Here is a 22,148-nt window from a genome sequence, read left to right on the forward strand (position 1 = left end):
TATAGCATCTTATGCTATATATGTGTCATCCACAGATATCCCCCATAAGTGCGTCATCCACAGATATCCCCCATAAGTGCGTCATCCACAGATATCCCCCATAAGTGCGTCATCCACAGATATCCCCCATAAGTGCGTCATCCACAGATATCCCTCATAAGTGCGTCATCCACATTACATCCACATCTGCAGACAAGTTTAATAAAAGTAAAAAATTATAAAGATAAAATGAAATAATAATCAACATCCAAATAAAAGAAAGTACATATAAAAGTATGTAAAAACACATTCTGGGCTCATACCCACGAATGTAAGGGCGCCGTGCCTGTGCTGCGGACCGCAAATAGTGGTCCGCAATGCACGGACACAGACCATGGGGCAGCTGCATGAGGATCGCGGACCCATTCACTTGAATGGGGTTCGCGATCCGCATCCGACTGCCCGCACCGCAAAAAAGTAGCGCATGCTGAAGTGAATGGGTCCATGATGGGGGCTGCACACGGCCGTGTGCAGCCCGCATCATGGACCCATTCACTTCAATGGGTCCAGGATCCGGGATATGAGTGCTACAGTGTGCTTCCGTGGTGCTTCTGGCTGTGCCTCCGCACCGCAAAAAAGTAGTGCATGCTCTACTTTTTTGCGGTGCGGAGGCACAGCCAGAAGCACCTCTGTAGCACTCATATCCCGGATCCTGGACCCATTGAAGTTAATGGGTCCTTGATGCGGGCTGCACACAGCCAGTGCCCGTGTATTGCGGACCCGACGTATGCGGCCTGCAATATGGCAACGGCGGGCACACAGTCGTGTGCATGAGCCCTAATAGTCCTCACTGTTAATGTTGACGCAATATTTTAGGTTTTAAAAATGTGGCTCTCGAAAGAAATTTCAATCGTGGTTTTGGCGATATTTGGCTCAGTTGACAAAAAAGTTTGCCCACCACTGGGGTAGGTCATCAATATCAGATCTGTGGGGGGGTCCTGGTACCCCTGCTAGTCAGCTGTATGCAGAAGCTCCAGAAATTGGAACTTCACAGCTTCATCCATTGTGTAGTAGACAGGGCTGGATTGTGCAGTAATAGCCACAATTTGAGCATCACAGTGTGGCACACCGAGCATGAGTGCTTGACCTGTGTTCTGGGGACTCGGAGCTCCCCTTTATTCAAACAAATAACTGTCCCTTCTCTCCCTCTTCCCCCACATCCAAAACCAGACCACCGCCATAAACTTCTTAGCCCCTGACCCAGAGGTGACAACGATCACTGGCATCCACAACACTTTATATAAACATGCCTTTATAGTGGACAGCTTCAAAGGGGTTTATTACTTTATGATGGGGGCACGCTAAGTTGCATTCCGGAGGGTGGGGGCAAGCTGCTCTCCACACCTCGCTGTCACCGGGAAAATCCAAAAATCTTACTCTGGCCATAACTCGAAAATACAGCTCAATACCGTAGAGATTATTGAGGTATGCCATTTTAACGGTCAGGAGGTGACGGTGCCACACATACCAAAAACCACCCACTTAGGTTAAATCCTGGCTCACAAAATCAGTTCTTCTGATTGGGGTCATGTGGACACCCTGTGTTTGGTACCCCTATGACCCCAATACTGAGAGCTGGAAAATGAGCCCACAGTTATCGGGTGGGCATTCTCCTGTGTAGAGTTATGGGCAGAAATCCATTTTAGACCAGATTTCAGCGTGACTGACCGGTCATAAAAGTCACAGCCAACCTATATGTCACGCCCTAAAGGCGGGTTTACAGACTGCCTGGACCAATTCTTATAAATTGGACAAAGCAGAGTGTACCGGGTTCCCCATTTTGAGGCCAATCTGATTGAATGAAGATCCGTGTCTTTCTGTCTTGCCTCAGGACCTGATAGCTGCAAGTCTCTGTGTGAGTAAAGTAGGTGTCAGTTTTATTTCATCCTTTTTATTTTAAAAACTGTTCTGTGTATATTTGTATGCTTCTGTTTTTTTACATCTTAAAATTTTTATTAAAAACCAATTATTTAACCTAGCACGGGCAATATTTTTTAAGGCAATTACAGTTCCTCATTTTCAGCTACCTGTTTGCTTTAAAAGGCGAATCTCAGAAGTTTAGTAGTTGTTAGAAGGAACCGGCAACAATTTGATCTCCTGTGCAATCTGGTAGATTGTAGGAAGCAGGGTGATCAAATTCGAAAGTGTGTGTAGTGTCAGTACTTGTCCCGATTGACCGCTGGTACCTGATCCAGGTCTGATCAGGTACTGCGACCTGGGGAATCGGTCAAGATCGTGACAGATTGGTGGCAGCCGGTGGGATTTAATTTAAAGCATTAGTACCGGGTTTAAGCAATTAAACCTTCCACTAACAGCTGGCAGTACGGTGCCAGTGTACAGGTGAGCTGACCGTGCTGAAGTTATTTATTTAGTTTTTGAAGCAGAACATATACATCCAGGACAGTTTCCCCTACCCCCTCTTGTTTTTCTTTTCTATCTTTTATTTGGGAGAAGTGCCACTTCATACCAGAGGATGACGAAGGAAGCGCTAGTCAATCTCTGTCAGCTCAGAGGGATTGATGGCGCGGACAGGACAAAGGACTTCCTTGTACGTGCGCTGCAGGCGGATGATCAAGGGAGGACAGGCATGACAACCGAGCCAGATGGCAGTCCTCCCCAGCTGGTCTGTGAGATAAACCCAAGGCCTGCCTCTTCTGCCGGTGAGAACTCTTAGCAGAGTACCACCTCAGAAAGACTGCCCTCATCCATACAGGCTGCGCTGGCCTGCCTAGGTGACTCGGATGCTGAACTTCATTTGCAACTCATCCTAGAGTACCAGAAAGCTGCCGAGCGCAAAGCTGAGAGGGAAGCTGCAGAGCGCCAAGCTGAGCGCCAACTGAAGCTGGAATTAGCGCGGTTCGACCAGGGTCTTGCATCACCAGCCCCCACAGAAACCAGAGAGGTACATCAACCAATGCCATCTTTTGACAAGTTCCCCGTGATGGATGAGAGGTCAGGGGTTGATGGATTCTTCAGGAGCTTTGAAAAGGTGTGTCGCCAGTATCAGCTCCCCGACACCCAGTGGGCAAAATATCTCACTCCAGGGCTGAGAGGGAAGGCACTGGATGTTTTTTCTGACTTGCCTATGGACTGTGATGGGGACTATGCCAAAAATCAAAGTGGCCACAATCAAAAGCTACAACCTCACCCCTGACATGTAACGGAAAATGTTCAGGACTCTGCAGCGTGGCCCCACTGACAGCTACACTGATGTCCTGGGTGGCCTGAGATCTGCCCTTAACCAGTGGGTCAAGGGCCTGGACATTACCACCTTTGAGGGTCTTTCTGACCTCACCATCCAGTACCAGCTACTTCCCATCTGCCCCCCTGAGGTCAAGCAATTTGTCCTAACGCGACAGCCCAATACAGCAGAGGAAACCGCCGAGCTTGCTGACCTGTATGTGACAAGCAGGGTCCCCGACCACCGCAAGCTGAGTCCTAGCTGGAGGAGCCCCAAGTCCAGCTTTCTCCCCTGTCTGCCACAAACCGAATGGCCGCTGGGGCAAACACCCACCCCTCTGACGGGAAACCCGCAACGCAGATGTCCAGCGCTGCTATATGTGCAACAAGACCTGCCATATCAGCCTCACCTGCCCGGACAAGAAGAAATCTGGGTCACTGGGGAAACCCTCCAGTTCACCCCCTGCCATGTATTGTGTGGCCACCCAGCCAAATCCCCATGCTGATAACTTGAAACCTGTTAAAATCTGAGAAAAGGTTACAGTGGGGCTGCGGGATACCAGCGCACAGCTGACTCTTCTGCATCCCGAGCTGGTGGACCCCCGATCACAGGGATTGGGTGAGTTAGCCCTACTGTCCCCATGGCTTGTGTGTACCTAGACTGGGGTGCAGGGTGCGGCCTGAGAGAAGTGGGGTTGTCAGACTTCATCCCTGCTAACGTGCTGCTGGGCACTGACTTGGGCCGCATGACTTTCCAGTATGAACCTGCTTCTACCCCCAACAACCGTGCCTCACGCCCCCTTCCAGTGGACCAGGGACCCTTGGAAGAGGACTTTGGGCAAGGACTGGGGGTGAACCATTGTGTTTTGCCTAACCATGTTTTTTCCACAGAGGGGAACACCGGACAGACACCTGCCGGCCTTCCCAGATGAATGATGATAGTGATGTACTTGAGTTAAAAGGTACCATTTACCGGGGCGCCCCCGTACCCTCCATAGCAGTTGTGACTCAACAGAAGAGTGCCCAGAATGCTGCTGAGGAGGATGCGGGTAACTCGATTGCCCAGGGGGAGCATCTGGGGGATACAGCTCCCCCACAACCTCTCTCTGAAATTATCTGGGCAGTGCGGCAGGCACCCGCCATGTACTTGGAGTTCGAGGAGGCCCTGTCTACAGATGCCACTTTGAAAGATCTAAGGGCCTCTGCCACCAGGCCCCCTGGAGAGTCTGACAAGGTAAAGGTTTACTGGGAACAGGGGAAATTATATTGAGAGACGGTTTTCCCTGACCCCAGCCAATCACTGTCACGGATGATGTTGCAGATAGCTGGAAGTTATGGATAAACATCCGACTGGCTTGATCCCAAACTAAGGAGCATAAAAGTGACCCCTATAAAACCCTAAGAGCTCACCCTGACTGCTAAGCACATACAAGGGTCTCAGAGGTAAACGATTGCATGCCCTCGTACCTAGACTGTGTGACACCTGAAAACCCTATAATAGTGAGGGGACACGACCACCTGCCCTTAATACAGAGGAAGTCAGGGTCACCTAGAATCAAGCCAGCAAGGAAAAACAATACATGAAAGGACTTATCTGAACAAGCTGCAACAGAAGTCTCCAGCAGTGAACACTTCAATCCAGGAAGTAGTATAAACCGCAAAGTGAGGCAGTATGGGAGGGAATATAAAGGAAAGAGGATTAGTCTAAATAGGTGACACCTGGGAGAAGGAGATGACAAAGTGAAACCAAAACAAAGAACATCATGCAAGAGGTAGAAAAGGACGTCTGTCAGACCTTCTCACAGAAGTGGCTGTGACAATCACAGGTTGCTGAGAGGGTGTTGATTGTACCCCAAAAGTATCGGGCTCAGCAACTCAGAGAAGCTCATGAAGTCCTCTGGTCTGGGCATTTGGGGGTACAGAAAACTAAAGCCAGGCTGGCCTGCCGGTTCTATTGGCCTAACATGGGAACGGACATTGCCAACTATTGTCGTTCCTGTGTTACTTGCCAACGAGTCGGAAAACATGGGGATGTAAGTAAGGCTCCGCTGATCCCTCTGCCCATCATTGATGAGCCCTTCCAGAGGGTGGCAGTGGATATCATCGGACCCTTGGCCATTCCCAGCTCTTCTGGCAAAAGGTTTATACTCACTGTGGTAGACTATGCCTCCCAATACCCAGAGGCTGTTGCTTTGTCTTCCACCCGCACAAAGTGGCAGATGCTCTGTTAGGTATATTTTCTCGCATAGGGTTCCCACAGGAGATGCTCACTGATCATGGGGGACAATTCATGTCTAACTTGATGCAGTGCTTGTGCAAGAAAATGCAGTTGGAGCATATAGTTGCCAGCCCCTACCATCCGCAAACAAACGGTCTCTGTGAACGCTTTAACGGAACCCTAAAGCAGATGCCTAAGATGTTTGTGGAGACCCAAGGCCGGGACTGGGAACACTATCTCTGTTACCTGTTGTTTGCATACCGGGAGGTACCCCAGGCATCCACAGACTTCTCCCCCTTTGAGCTTCTGTATGGGAGACGGGTCCATGGTCCCCTGGATCACATTCGTGAGGCCAGGCAGGGAAAGACTGCAGGATCCTTAGTGGATTACGTGTTAACCCTCCGTGAGAAAATGGAGACTCTGGTTGGTCAGGTCCAGGAGAATCTTACCAAGACCCAGGCCAAGATGGTATGACCGGCATGCCCAAGAATGAGCTTATGAAATTGGGCAGAAGGTGTGGGCCCTGATTCCCATGTTCCAGAATAAACTCCAGGCAGCCTGGGAAGGGCCATTGAAGTGGCATATGTAGTGGCTTTGGATGACGGGGGAAAGAGTGAAAGAACCTTCTATGTGAATATGCTTAAAGCCCACCAGGACAGGGCTACATGGGCCCTGCCAGTGTTTAGCCTACCTGAGAATGGAGAAGAGGATCTCCTGATTGATCTTCTGGCAGCCAGCAAGGGCTGCGGATCTATGCAAGCTTTACAAATCAACCCCTAGCTTACTGGGGAGCAACAAAGTGCAGCAGTCCTTTCTGTGCAGCAGGATCTTTTTACTGGGAAAGCAGGTAGGACACACTTGGCAGAGCACCATGTAAGGTACCAGCAGTCACCGCCCAATTCGGCAGTCGGCCAACCAGATTACCCGGGAAGTCCTAGAGAATATGAAGCAAGAGGTAGGGGAGGTGCTTGGACAACCCGATTCTGTGTAGATTACCGGAAGTTAAATGCCGTGACGGTCTTTGATGCCTATCCAATGCCCAGGATTTATGAACTGTTAGACAAACTGGCAGCAGCCCAGTTTATAACAGTCATAGATCTGAGTCGAGGGTACTGGCAGATACCCCTGACCCCGGAAGCTCGTGAGAGGTCGGCCTTCATCACCCATTTGGGCTTTTTGAGTTTCTAGTGATGCCCTTTGGCATGAAAAATGCCCCAGCCACCTTTCACCGAATGGTGAATGACTTGCTGGGGGGGTTGGAACATTGCGTTGTGGTTTATCTCGATGACATCGCTGTCTTCAGCAACTCGTGGGAGGAGCATCTCACCCACCTGACACAGGTTCTCGAGAAAATCCGCTTCACAGGGCTGAATATCAAACCTGAAAAGTGCCAGGTGGGCATGACTGAAGTCCGCTACCTGGGACACCTGGTAGGTGGAGGCACCATTAACCCTGATACTGGCAAGGTGGAAGCCATTACTACCTGGCCCACCCAGCAGACCAAAGTAAGTAATGTCTTATCTGGGTACTTGTGGATATTGTCGAAAATTTGTGCCGAATTACAGTGCCTTGGCAAAGCCCCTGACAGACCTCACTAAGAAAAAACTCCCCAAGCTGATCACTTGGACCCCTGACTGCGAGGCGTCTTTCAATGCCTTGAAATATGCTCTATCCCACTCTCCCGTTCTTCAGGCCCCTGATTTCACCCGCAGGTTTGTGGTACAAACGGATGCCTCTACCTATGGCCTAGGAGCTGTCCTCAGCCAGGTGGACCTGGCTGGGGAGGAACACCTGGTTCTGTACCTTAGCCGGAAGTTGCTGCCCCGGGAGGTGGCATATGCCACCATTGAGAAGGAGTGACTTGCCATAGTTTGGTCTCTTAGGCAATTAGAGCCATACCTCTATGGGCGCAACTTTACGGTGATCACTGACCATAACCCCTTGAGCTGGCTGAACCGTGTAGCCGGCGACAACGGAAAACTGCTGCGATGGAGTTTTGCTCTGCAGCAGTACAATTTCACCATCCAGCACAAGAAGGGGAGCGACCATGGGAATGCGGATGGACTGTCTAGGGCTGCTGAACCAACAGTGACAGGTGACATGGAGAATGACCTGTGAGTCATCCTCCCCAGGCACCTTCTAAAAGGGGGAGGTCTGGTACACCGAGCATGAGTGCTTGACCTGTGTTCTGGGAACTCGGAGCTCCCCTTTATTCAAACAAATAACTGTCTCTTCTCTCCCTCTTCCCCCACATCCAAAACCAAACCATCTCCATAAACTTTTTAGTCCCTGGCCCCTGACCCAGAGGTGACAACAATCACTGGCATCCACGACACTTGATTTAAACATGCCTTTATAGTGGACAGCTTCAAAGGGGTTTATTACTTTATGATGGGGGCACGCGAAGTTGAGTTCCGGAGGGTGGGGGCAAGCTGCTCTCCACACCTCGCTGTCACCGGGAAAATCCAAAAATCTTACTCCGGCCATAACTCGAAAATACAGCTCAATAAAGATTATTGAGGTACGCCATTTTAACGGTCAGGAGGTGACGGTGCCACGCATACCAAAAACTTATGTTAAATCCTGGCTCAGAAAATCAGTTCTTCTGATTGGGGTTACGTGGACACCCCGTGTTTGGTACCTGTTCTGCCTCTCCAATCTAAGCATTGAAAGTGTGATCTCTGTAACTTACAGTTGTGCTGAGATAGCAGTAACCATCAATCTTAGGTGAATTGGCTGACAGTGACTCGATCCAAACGACACCTTGTAGATCGTGAAGAAGTTTATTCCAAACTGTGCAGATCATACACCGATGAACAAATGGATAGGTCAAAAAATCATGCTGAGGGGGCGTGGCCAGCCATGGAAGAGTGAGGACGTGCTCTCCCTGAGCTCCTCTGCGGCCCTGGCACTATCCAGCTTCATCCTGCCATCCACGATGGGCAAAACGACAAGGAAGGGTAGAGCCCGAACACCAGCTCCCCTGACGCCCTCACAAGGCCACTTACCCCGGCTTTTCGCCCGGCAGCTGTCTTCCCCAGGCTCCGGTTCGTCGGGTCCCCATGCGGCTCCCCAAGATGGCGCCGGTGCTGGACACACGCGCCCGCCTCCGATCCCTGCTGATGCCTCTGGCTGTGCTGAAGTGCCGACTATCCGGCACAGATCGTCCTCTCTGCCTCCCCGATCCTCCACCCCAGCAGCGGCGATGGATCCGCAAGTCTGGGACAAGATCCCTCCGGCTGCCTCAGAACAGCGCTCACCGCTGCTCTCTTCTCCTCTGGCGTCTGCTAATGCTCAGGCCCGGCCGACATGTACCGCTCCAGCAGTGATCTCCCCAGCGGTGGCTGGCCTGCAGGTTAGTTATGGAGGCACCCCGCAGAGCTCTTCAGCTACAGGTTCAGGGACTGGGGACCCCACTGTCGCCCATACTTCAGCCCTGCAGCCTCATGCCCTTCCTTTCTGGCCTGATAGGCCGTTGGCTAATATAGATGATCCCTCCATCCATGGGGACCCCGCACTCAGCCCTGCGGACACACGGCGTTCCCTAGGGGGGGCCCCCCAACCTGGGGGAGCTGCTATTGTGCAGGACTATTCCCATCCTCCCTCTCTCTCACCTGGGCCTTCGTTGGCGGCCTCACCGCGCTGGTCCTCAGGTTCTTCCTGGGGTGGACCCCACCAGACCCCATCTGGGGTGTCCCCTGTGAAACCGGTCCGAACATCTGCTTCTCCCATCGCAGGGACTCCCTCAGTTGTCCTGTTTGATGACGACACCAGGCCACCCACGATGGCGGACTTGCGCACTCTTATTTGCTCTCTGCCCACTAAAATGGATTTATCTGATTTTGCTACTAACATACTGCAGGAGTGCAAACGTGAATTCTCTCAAGTCCGCTCTGAGATGGCTGTGATTGACTCCAGGATTGACTCTGTAGTTCAAGACCAAGCATCGTTCACGGCTGCTGTCTCAGCCCTGCAGGACACGGTCCAGTCTCACGAGGCCCAGCTTAATGCTTTACATCAACACCTGGACGATATTGAGAATCGCAATCGTCGCAACAATATTCGGATCCGGGGCCTTCCGAAGTCGGTGTTGGGCCCTGAACTTCTCTGCACCATAACTGGACTGTTTAACAAAATCCTAGGTCGCCCGCCGGGCTCCCACATTGAAATTGATAGAGCGCACATGGCCCTTAGACCCCCCAACCCGGATGGTTCTAATCCGAGGGATGTCATCTGCCGGATCCATTTCTATATAATCAAGGAACAAATCCTGAACAGGGCCCGACGGTCTTCGCCCTTATCATTTGATGGCTCTGCTCTTCAACTTTTACAGGACCTTTCTCGCTATACTTTAGCCCAGAGAGCTGCCCTGCGACCCCTATTGGATCTTCTCAGGGAGCGTAGTATCCCTTACAGGTGGGGCTATCCCTTTGCTCTCCACGCGGGACCCAAAGGACGTGCTGTGATACTACGCAGACCTTCCAGAGCTTCTTCGCCTCCTGGACCTCCCGGAGGTTTCTCTGGGACCTTGGCCTTCTATCCTCCAACCTGTACCTCCACAACGGAGCCGTGTCCGCCCGCCACACTCTGGTCGTACCGGGTCACCGTGGACGGCCCAGTCGGCCCCTCCTACACGGGGACAGCGTCGCTCCCCAACCCATGATGGTGGATCTACGTTCCCTGTGGATGTGGGCTCCTGAGATGGATGGTGTGACTTAGAAATCAACGGTTCTATTACTTGTGAGGCGCCATTGCGCAATTAGCCCTCACATGCCCTCCTGGTGGCAGACTTGGTTATTATTATTCTTGTTGCAAGCCAGGGTTTGCAGCTGGCTCGCTTTTTTCTGGTTGTCACATCCCCGGTATAGTTTGAGACACCCTCTGGGGGTCAGTTGATCCCTAGCGACTGTCTCTTTGGATCTATTTGATCCGGTTAGATTGTGTCTATTGTCTTTTTTTATATATTTTTTTTATTTTCTACTACTCCTCGCTTTCTTTCTCTTCCCTTGTTCGTCTGTATTTCCCTTTGTTCCTTGTGTTTTTTTTCCCCCTTGTTTTGCTACAGATATGACTCCGCTCAAGATTGCGTCATTTAACGCTAAAGGCCTCAACACTCCTGAGAAGCGATCCCAGGTCCTCCATCACTTTCACCGTCAGAGGGCACAGATAGTATGTTTCCAAGGAAGGTAAAGCCCCTGCTATCTGCCACAGGCACTACACATCCTGGCACCTTGCGAATAATGCTGAGAGCAAATCTAAAGGTGTCGCCATAGCGATCCACAAATCTCTGGCTCACCGGGTTCTGGGATGTGTTGCTGACCCTGGGGCGCGATACTTGATCCTGACACTTACTATTGGTGGACGGGAATTCACTATCCTCAATGTCTATGCTCCTAATTGCCATCAGGTCCCTTTTATTGCAGATTTAATGGATAGGGTTTTGCCCCTGATTCGTGGAACGCTAGTGCTCTGCGGTGACCTTAATCTCACCCTCGACCCCACGCTTGATAATTCTTCAGGCAGGGCCTCCCTTTCTTATGCTGCTATTAAAAGGGTGAAAAAAGCTTTCCTCCAGGTACAACTATGTGACCCGTGGCGCATCCACCACCCCGCGGATAGGGACTACACTTTCTTTTCCGCCCCCCATTCCTCATACAGTAGAATAGATTACGTTCTGGTTCAGCACTCCGCCCTCTCTTGGCTCGTTTCCACATCTATTGGTAACATTCTCTGGTCCGACCATGCACCGGTATTCTGCTCCCTTCCTTAGCAAGGACTGAATGGACCTGGCGGTTAAATGAGTCCCTTCTTCTAGACGTAGTGTGTGCTGCGGTTCTCCACACCACTGTAACCAATTTCCTCTCTGACCATGCCATAGACCCAACTCCCCTCCCCATGCAATGGGAGGCCATGAACTGTGTTCTCCGGGGAGTCCTCAATAAGCATGGCGCCCGCCTTAAAAAAGAAAGAGCTTTTGCTTTGAAGACTGCTCTGCAGAAGGTTGCATCCCTGGAACTTCTTCACAAGCGCTCTCTCTCTCACTCTGTCCTTTCTGATCTTCAGAATGCACGCATGGATGCACGACATCTTTTGGAAACGTCCTATAAACGGATGATCCAAACCTGTCGTAGTAAATTTTATGAATATGGTAATAAGTGCGGGCACATGCTTGCGAGGGCTCTTAGAGACCATATTGCTGCTTCCCACGTCCCTGCTGTCAAGACTCCATCTGGTCGTATGGTACATACCACTGAGGAGATTGCCTCCTCCTTCCACTCATTTTACTCCCGCTTATATAATCTCCCTAACCCCCAAGCTGAAGAGCCTATCCTGCCTCCTGGTAGCTCAACGTTAACTCCCGAACAGAGCGCCAGCTTGGAGACCCCGTTCACGGAACTGGAGCTGCGGGACGTGATTAAATCCCTCCCGGGGGGTAAGAGCCCTGGTCCTGATGGGTTCACCGCTAATTTTTACAAGTCCCTTTCGACTCCGCTTGCTCCCTTCCTGGTGCGGGTCTTCAATGCTGTCTCCTCTGGCTGCCCTTTTCCATCTCAATCTACCATGGCACACATTGCAGTCATCCCCAAATCCGATAAGGACCCACATCTTTGTGCTAGCTACCGCCCTATTTCGTTACTGAATGTGGACCTCAAGATGTTTGCCAAATTGCTGGCCAATAGGTTAAATGCGTTCCTGCCTTCCTTGATACACCTTGACCAGGTGGGCTTCACTCCTGGGAGGGAAGCACGTGATAACACTCTCAGGACGTTAGATATTATTCATTATGCGAAATCGACCAATACCCCCCTTATGCTGTTATCCTTAGATGCGGAGAAAGCCTTCGATCGGGTTTCATGGCAGGCGATTCGAACTGCCCTGGTAGGAGTAGGGATAGGCCAGGCCTTCTTGGGGAAAATTCTTAGCCTTTACCAGCAACCCTCTGCTCGTGTTAAAATTAACGGCATGTGTTCCCCTTCCTTACTCATCCGCAATGGCACGCGTCAAGGCTGTCCGCTATCCCCCCTCCTTTATGTATTGGTTATGGAGCATCTCCTTGCCTCTATCCGTGCCAATCCGGATATTACTGGGGTACGGATAGGTGACGTAGAGCATAAATGCGCGGCCTTTGCGGATGACCTTTTGTTATACATAACCAATCCGCGTATTTCACTCCCGTCCTTGCTCCGCGAACTTGCTACATTCGGTGAATGGTCGAACTTTAAAATTAACGCGTCCAAGTCCGAAGCCCTTAATGTCTCCTTACCTCAGGACCTAGTCTCCTCCCTTAAATCCTCGTTCTCTTTCGCTTGGCCATCTACCGGTATAAAATATTTGGGCATAAAATTATCGGCGGACCTCTCTCAGCTCTTTCAGATAAACTTTTCTCCGCTTCTTCGGCGGTTCCAGGCGGACCTGGAATCCTGGCATCGCCGAGATTTCTCTTGGTTTGGCAGGGTCAATATATTGAAAATGAACTTGCTGCCTAAATTACTCTACCTCCTGCAGACCATCTGTCACGGATGGTGTACAGGAAACAAGACAATACAATATGAACAATGACTCACTGGATCCACAACTAAGGAACAAAAGGGAGACCCCTGCAAGAGACCTGCCGCTCTCCCTTATTGCTCAGCCTATGCGACCACCCCAAAGGTGGATGGGCGCATATCCACGTACCTCGACTATCTTACACCTGATGACCCTACAATAGTGAGGGGACACGACCACCGGCTCCCTACACAGACACGGAGGGAGTCAGGGTCACCTGGATCCAGAAAACAGAAAATCATAAATACATAAACAGACCTTATCTTGCAGACGACTAGGGACTGTGGACTGAGAACTAGGAACAGCATGCACACACACTCCAGGAAGTTGTATAAGCCGCACACTACTGCATTCTGGGGAGGAACTTAAAGGGCAGCAATCAGTCCAACTGCATGACAGCTGAGATAGACTAACGAGATGAGGAACTTAACCAAAACAAAGAAACTCAAGGAGGATGATCTGGAAAGCTCCTGTCAGAGCTTCTCAACTGTCTGGTTGTGACAGTACCCCTCCCTCTACGAGTGGACTCCGGACACTCAGGGCCCACCTTCTCAGGATGGGACCTATGGAAAGCCCTGATGAGACGAGTGGCCTTAATGTCCGTCACTGGGACCCACATCCTCTCCTCAGGACCATAACCCTCCTAATGAACGAGGTACTGGAGGGAACCGCGGACAAGACGAGAATCCACAATCCTAGAGACCTGAAATTCAAGATTTCCATCAACCATAATCGGAGGAGGAGGCAAAGGCGAGGGTACAATAGGTTGAACATAAGGTTTCAATAAGGACTTATGAAAAACATTATGGATCTTCCAAGTCTGAGGAAGATCAAGACGGTAGGCAACAGGATTGATGACAGACAGGATCTTGTAAGGCCCAATAAACCTAGGACCCAACTTCCAGGGGGGAACCTTCAATTTGATATTCTTGGTAGACAACCACACCAGATCACCAACATTCAGGTCCGGACCAGGCACACGTCTCTTATCTGCCACACGCTTATATCTCTCACTCATGCTCTTTAAATTATCCTGAATCTTTTGCCAAATAGATGACAAAGACGAGGAGAATCTGTCCTCATCAGGTAAACCAGAAGACCCCTCTCCCGAGAAAGTCCCAAACTGCGGATGAAACCCATATGCACCAAAAAATGGTGACTTATCAGAGGACTCCTGACGACGGTTATTTAAAGCAAACTCAGCAAGGGACAAAAAAGAACACCAATCCTCCTGATTCTCCGCCACAAAACAGCGCAGATATGTCTCCAGATTCTGATTGACGCGCTCTGTCTGGCCATTCGACTGCGGGTGGAAAGCAGAAGAGAATGACAACCGAACCCCCAAGCGAGAACAGAAAGCCTTCCAGAATCTGGAAACAAACTGCGTGCCCCTATCAGAGACTATGTCTGAAGGAATACCATGCAATTTGACAATGTGGTCAATAAATGCCTGCGCCAGCGTCTTAGCATTGGGCAAACCAGGAAAAGGGATGAAATGCACCATTTTGCTAAAACGGTCCACCACCACCAGAATCACAGTCTTCCCCGAGGAACGAGGCAAGTCCGTTATGAAGTCCATGGACAGATGTGTCCAAGGACGGGAAGGAATGGGTAAGGGAAGGAGAGGACCTGATGGCCGTGAATGAGGGACTTTGGCACGAGCGCAAGTCTCGCAAGCTGCCACAAAACCCTCAACCGACTTACGAAGCGCAGGCCACCAGAATCTCCGAGCGATGAGATCCAGTGTGGCTCTTGCCCCCAGGTGCCCAGCAAGGACCGTATCGTGGTGTTCCTTAAAAATCTTGTGTCTCAAAGCGAGAGGCACAAACAACCTCCCAGGAGGACAAAGATCAGGAGCCTCTGACTGGGCTGCCTGCACCTCTGCCTCCAATTCAGGAAAAAGAGCAGAGACCACCACACCTTCAGCCAAAATGGGACCCGGGTCTTCAAAATTCCCACCTCCCGGAAAACAACGTGACAGGGCATCTGCCTTCACATTCTTAACCCCAGGTCGGAACGTGACAACAAAATTAAACCTTGAAAAGAACAAAGACCATCTGGCCTGTCTCGGGTTCAGACGCTTGGCTTACTCCAAGTAGGCCAGATTTTTATGGTCAGTAAACACAGTAATAGGGTGTCTGGCTCCCTCTAGCCAATGGCGCCATTCTTCAAAAGCCAACTTGATGGCCAACAATTCCCTATCTCCCACATCATAATTTCTCTCTGCGGAGGAGAGTTTCTTTGAGAAAAAGGCACACGGTTGCCATTTGGCAGGAGAGGAACCCTGAGACAAGACCGCACCCACCCCTACCTCAGAAGCATCAACCTCAACTATGAAGGGTAACGAAATATCAGGTTGTACCAGGATTAGAGCGGAAGCAAAACTCTCCTTGATATTAGAAAAGGCCTTACGCGCCTCTACCGACCAGGAAGAAAAATCTACCCCCTTTCTGGTCATATCAGTGAGTGGTTTAACAACAGAGGAATAATTCAAAATAAATTTTCTGTAATAATTGGCAAAGCCCAAAAAACACATCAGCGCCTTCTGATTCTCAGGAAGCTCCCACTCAAGCACAGCGCGGACCTTCTCGGGGTCCATGCGAAAACCAGAAGCGGAGAGAAGAAACCCCAGAAATTGAATTTCTGGAACCGCAAACACACATTTTTCCAGTTTCGCGTATAATTTATTCTCCCGCAGAATGAGCAAGACCTGACGTAAATGTTCCTTATGAGTCTTGAAATCAGGAGAAAAAATCAAAATGTCATCCAAATACACTAATACAAATTTTCCCATTAAATGATAAAAAATGCTGTTCACGAAATGCTGAAAAACGGCTGGGGCATTCATCAAACCAAAAGGCATAACCAAATTCTCAAAATGACCCTCAGGGGTATTGAAAGCCGTCTTCCATTCGTCTCCTTCTCTGACCCTGACCAGGTTGTATGCCCCTCTTAGGTCTAATTTGGAAAAGACTTTAGCCCCAACAACCTGGTTAAACAGGTCCGGGATCAGAGGAAGCGGATAAGGGTCACGAATAGTGATACTGTTCAGCTCCCTGAAATCCAGACAAGGTCTTAAAGAACCATCTTTTTTCTTAACAAAGAAAAAACCAGCGGCAACAGGTGACTTCGAGGGTCGTATGTGTCCTTTTCTCAGACTCTCAGAGATGTAAGCACGCATAGCGACCCTCTCAGGTTGGGAAAGATTGTATAAACGAGATTTAGGCAGCTTGGCGCCTGGGATGAGATTAATAGGGCAATCGTACTCCCTGTGCGGGGGCAAATCCTGAACTCCACTCTCAGAGAAGACATCCGAAAATTCAGAGAGGAATGGTGGTACAGTCTTAGTAGAAACCTCAGAAACAGATGTCATGAGGCAATTCTCTCTGCAAAAGTCACTCCAACCATTTATTTGCCTCGCTTGCCAATCAATGGTGGGGTTATGTTTAGTGAGCCAGGGTAGCCCCAACACTAGAGGAGTAGGCAAACCGCTAAGGACGAAACATGACACATCCTCAACATGAGCATCACTCACAATTAAACGGATATTGTGAACTATGCCCTTTAATGATTTCTGAGAAAGTGGAGCGGAATCAATAGCAACAACAGGAATATCCTTTCCCAAAGTGCATACCTGGAAACCATGAGTTATTGCAAATTGATTATCAATGAGATTGACAGCTGCTCCACTATCCACAAAAATCTCTCAAAAAATGCTTTTGCTCTCTAGCGCCACCCTAGCAGGCAGGACAAAACGGGAACTACAAGCAAACGGAAAACCTTCAATTTCCGCCTCAACCCTGCCAATAGTAACAGACGGAACATTTTTAAAAGATTTTTTCCTTTTTGTTTCTTTATTACTCCCAGAAAACTGCCTGAATCTCTTAGAGGGACAAACATTTGCCAAATGATTTATACCTCCACAACAAAAACAAACTCTCCCATGCGGGCTGAATCTTCTATTGTCAGAGGCAATCAACCCCAGCTGCATGGGCTCCTGCTCAGAAGGGACTGACAGCGACTGAGACCCCTGCGCACAGAAAGAGACCGCTGCACTGTCCCGGGACTGAGTATGACAGGAAGGAGAGATCTCTCCTCTCTCTCTAAGACGCCTGTCAATACGAACGGCCTGAGACATAGCAGAATCCAAGGAGGTAGGTCTCTCATGAAAGGCAAATGCATCTTTCAATCTCTCTGAAAGACCATGGCAAAATTGACTTCGGAGTGCAGCATCATTCCAACCAGTATCAGCTGCCCATCTCCGAAATTCTGAGCAGTATATCTCTGCGGATTGTTTACCCTGGCATAACAGACGTAGTCTAGACTCAGCCAGAGCAATACGATCCGGATCATCATATATCTGACCCAGGGCTAAAAAGAATTCATCCACTGAACGGAGGGGCCGTGCCCCCTCCGGCAGCGAAAAGGCCCAGGATTGAGCGTTACCCCTGAGCAGCGATATAATGATCCCCACCCTCCGTTCTTCATCACCAGAGGAATCGGGAAGAAGGCGAAAATGGAGTTTGCAAGCCTCTCTAAAACGCACAAAATACTCACTACCCCCAGAGAACGTATCCGGGAGCGAGATCTTAGGCTCAGAACAAACTCCATGAACGCAAGCTGAACCGGTCACTTGAAACTGAGAAAAAGTCTTACGGAGATCAGCTACCTCCAATGAAAGACCCTGGAAGCGCTCAGCCAAAAGTGAAACCGGATCCATGCTTGAGACGGTTTTGGCGGCTTATAATGTCACGGATGGTGTACAGGAAACAAGACAATACAATATGAACAATGACTCACTGGATCCACAACTAAGGAACAAAAGGGAGACCCCTGCAAGAGACCTGCCGCTCTCCCTTATTGCTCAGCCTATGCGACCACCCCAAAGGTGGATGGGCGCATATCCACGTACCTCGACTATCTTACACCTGATGACCCTACAATAGTGAGGGGACACGACCACCGGCTCCCTACACAGACACGGAGGGAGTCAGGGTCACCTGGATCCAGAAAACAGAAAATCATAAATACATAAACAGAACTTATCTTGCAGACGACTGGGGACTGTGGACTGAGAACTAGGAACAGCATGCACACACACTCCAGGAAGTTGTATAAGCCGCACACTACTGCATTCTGGGGAGGAACTTAAAGGGCAGCAATCAGTCCAACTGCATGACAGCTGAGATAGACTAACGAGATGAGGAACTTAACCAAAACAAAGAAACTCAAGGAGGAGGATCTGGAAAGCTCCTGTCAGAGCTTCTCAACTGTCTGGTTGTGACACCATCCCTATCCGAATACCGGCACCCTTCTGGATACAGTTGAGATGCTGCTTTACGCGGTTCGTGTGGGCCCCGGGCAAGCCGCGGACGAAGTATGATATTCTGACTCAGCCCAAGGAGTCAGGGGGAGTAGGCCTGCCGGATTGTAGATTATACTATTACTCAACGGCGTACGCCAGACTTCTGGACTTGCTAAGAGTGGATTCAGCAAAGCAATGGGTGCATATGGCGCGGGGTTCTTCCCCTACCTCGCTCTTGGTTCTCCCTTGGGTTATTGGGTCATCTAGTGTCTCTGCCCCTAGCCCCTCCTTCACGACTACCCATACCCTTGCAACACTTGCCTCCATACACAGCAGCCTTTCTCTTATTGACGTCAAGGGCCCTTTAACCCCAATTACAGATCATCCTAATTTTCCACCTGGCAGCTCCGCCCGTCCCTTCCTGACAGGCACGAGCTTGCGCCCTCTCCGATTCTGTCATGTCCTACATGGGTCCTCGTTGAAACCTCTTAATCAGCTGATAGAGCCCTCCACTACTCGCCCCGGTCACACTTTTCAATATCTCCAGCTCCAACACTTTTACTCGTCCATGCGCAAAACCCACGCTCTGTCTAGATCCCTAACGTCATTTGAACAAATGTGTCTGGCCCCTTCGGCAGTGTTCAGGGATATTTCCACCATCTACAACCTGCTCACCCTCCAACACTCTACCCAACTCCCCCCTTTCTGCTCAGCCTGGGAACGTGACTTGGATGTGCAGCTCACCCCTTCTCAGTGGAGGAGAGCCTTCCTCCTGACTCACAAGGCGCTGATTCCCACAAAGGCGCAGGAAACAAATTATAAGGTCCTGTCTAGATGGTACAGAGTCCCTGCTCTCCTACATAAATGGTTCCCGACTGTTTCCAATAACTGTTGGAGATGTTTGTCGGAAGAAGGCACCATGCTTCGTGTCTGGTGGCAATGCCCCCTCCTGCGACATTTTTGGGACTCAGTGCATAAAATCACGCGGAGCGTGACAGGGATCCCTATTCCCAATACGCCTGAATCCCTCTTACTGTCCATATTTGACTTGACTATCCCAGCCTACAAAGCCTCCCTCCTGAAATATATGCTTCAAGCCGCTAGAACGGTCATCCCTCGTCATTGGAAGTCATCTTCCCCCCCTGTACTCAAGGAGTGGTTTGAGGAAATTGCTCTCCACCAAAGAATGGAGGACCTGATCTGTGTTGCCCCTCCAGATGTTGCTCGTTTTACTAAAGTATGGAGCCCCTGGGAGCTGTTCTGACGAATTCCGGGAAGCGTGTCTGTAGCAAGTGTTCGTATAGGGTTCCCGCCTTTCCTCCCCTCCTTTCTCCCTTGTCGTTTCTCTCTCTCTCTTGTCCGTGTATTGTTTTTTCGTCCCTTGTAATTGTTGAATTTTTATATATATATTTTATTTTTTTCTCTTTTTGGTACTATTCCTCTTTTGCGGTTATTACTGTTATTGGGATAGGCTCCCAATTGTATTGAAAAACTATTGTTGCCTTATGTATTCTACACTCACCAGTAAGGATCTTGTATCTACTTTGTAACCTTGTCAATACTTTTTCTGCAAAACAATAAACGTTTTGAATGATAAAAAAAAAAAACATGCTGAGATGAGGGGTGAAGCCAGAATGAAGAAGAGGGGAGGAGACGAGAGAGAGCAGAAGCTAGGGGAAGAGAGAAGGGACACACATAATAAAAGGGCAAACCATGCAAGTGTAACATGATAGTACCCCTGTGACCCCAATACTGAGAGCTGAAAAATGAGCCCACAATTATCGGGGGGGGGCATTCTCCTGGGTAGAATTATGGCAGAAATCCATTTTAGACCAGATTTCAGCGTGACTGACCGGTCATTAAAGTCACAGCCAACCCATATGTCACGCCCTAAAGTTGGGTTTACAGACTGCCTGGACCAATTCTTATAAATTGGACAAAGCAGATTGTACCGGGTTCCCCATTTTGAGGCCAATCTGATTGAATGAGGATCTGTGTCTTTCTATCTTGCCTCAGGACCTGATAGCTGCAAGTCTCTGTGTGAGTAAAGTAGGTGTCAGTTTTATTTCATACTTTTTATTAGAAAAACTGTTCTGTGTATATTTGTATGCTTCTGTGTTTTTACATCTTTCAATTTTTATTAAAACCAATTAATTAACCTAGCACGGGCAATATTTTTTAAGGCAGTTAGAGTTCCTAATTTTCAGCTACCGGTTTGCTTTAAAATGCGAATCTCAAAAGTTTAGTAGTTGTTAGAAGGAACTGGCAACAATTTGATCTCCTGTGCAATCTGGTAGATGGTAGGAAGCAGGGTGATCAAATTCGATAGTGTGTGTAGTGTCAGTACTTGTCCCGATTGACCGCTGGTACCTGATCCCAGTCTGATCAGGTACTGCGACCTGGGGAATTGGGCAAGATCGTGACACACAGCAGTAACCATTTCTGGCCACTACGCCATGGATGGAGCTGTGTTGTTCCAGTGCCAAAGCAAAAAACATCCGGGTTATAAAGACTTAGACCCCCACCAATCTGATATTGGTGACCTATCCTAAGAATACAGAATAGACTATCAATATAAATGTCCCAGTAAACCCTATCTGCTTGTTTTCAGAGAGCTGAAGATAGATAAAATAAAAGGAATAAATACAGATTACATGTAGATTTTACCCTGGTCAGAATAAAATTGACACCTTCCTGATTATGATTGTTTTGCATACAGACATAAACGTCTGACATTACATTGTCAGCAATACTATGTGTCACTTATAAATAGCACTATTATATAGACATCACCACAATATGTATTTATGTACCATTCTGTAATCAAGCTAGCAATGTTATGGGGGTTCAGGGAAATTAACATGGATGTCACCTCTGTATAAAAACTTCTATGGCTAACCTTTTGTGCCACAATGATTAGAGATAGTGCTGTATGGCACTACTGTATAGCTGACACAACTGCACTATCCAAGGATCCCAGGGCAGCATGGCCACCTCTGTCACTTACCGGTATATTATCTGAACTTCTGGTCATGGGGCTTTGCTCTATTGAAAATAAGTCCTAGATAATCTGTAATAACTAGGAAGTAATGGTAACATGCTAATACAGTACATCATCAATAACAGCACAATGCCTGTTTGTAAGGTCAACAGGATACTATATATCCTGTTGACCTTGTATATACATATACAAACAGACACAAAAACCTACACAGCCACAAATACTGTATATTCACATACACTTCTTTTCTGAGCACCAATTGACAAACTGCAGCAAAGAGTGAAACTAAAGGGGACACAAACTAATAAGGGGCACCAAAACAGATAAGACAAGGATATCTGATTGGTGAAGATGCAGTAGAGAGCTATTTGGGACACCTCTGAAGCTTGAAGAAAGGAATGGAGAGAACGAGAGAATGCATTAAGGATTTTTCTGCTCTTACCCTGGTTTAGTTGCATGCATTGGAGGAATAAACTACAAGTTGACTCATCTTTCTGAAGAATTATATTCACTAAGGCTCTTGCTTTTTCTTTCATGTTACTCATATTTTCAACTGTAAAATATTCTTCCTGAGTGATCAGGTTTTTTGAATCAAATTCATCCAGAAATTCATTAAAATCCTTCTGTAGAGCTGCTGTGATCTCTTTCCTTGCTCTTCGAATGTAATTAGTTGTATGCTCTGAAATTGCTGCCATGGCTGAAGCTCTTGAAATGAAGTTGAAAAACATATTAATGGATATTTTCATTTACTGCCCTACTGTTTAGGCTGAGATGCATAATGCCATGGTGAACTGCACTTTTCCAGTTAGAGAAGTAGCCCTAACCCTAAAAAGAACATGTCAATAACAAACAGAAGG

At 48.8% G+C, this 22,148-nt stretch overlaps 1 protein-coding gene across 3 annotated transcripts in view; it reads right to left on the reverse strand.

Moving 5' to 3' along the window:
• Positions 1-22,148, reverse strand: part of LOC120995749 (interferon-induced very large GTPase 1-like) — an 86,406-nt gene that overhangs the window by 23,013 nt on the left and 41,245 nt on the right. For all 3 annotated transcript variants that reach the window (XM_040425148.1, XM_040425149.1, XM_040425147.1), the window contains exon 4: positions 21,734-21,996. In XM_040425148.1, coding sequence (XP_040281082.1) covers positions 21,734-21,996 — 263 coding nt within the window. The remainder of the gene's footprint in view (positions 1-21,733; positions 21,997-22,148) is intronic.

This window comes from Bufo bufo, chromosome 3, assembly GCF_905171765.1.
Source record: "Bufo bufo chromosome 3, aBufBuf1.1, whole genome shotgun sequence".
Lineage (NCBI taxonomy): Eukaryota > Metazoa > Chordata > Amphibia > Anura > Bufonidae > Bufo > Bufo bufo.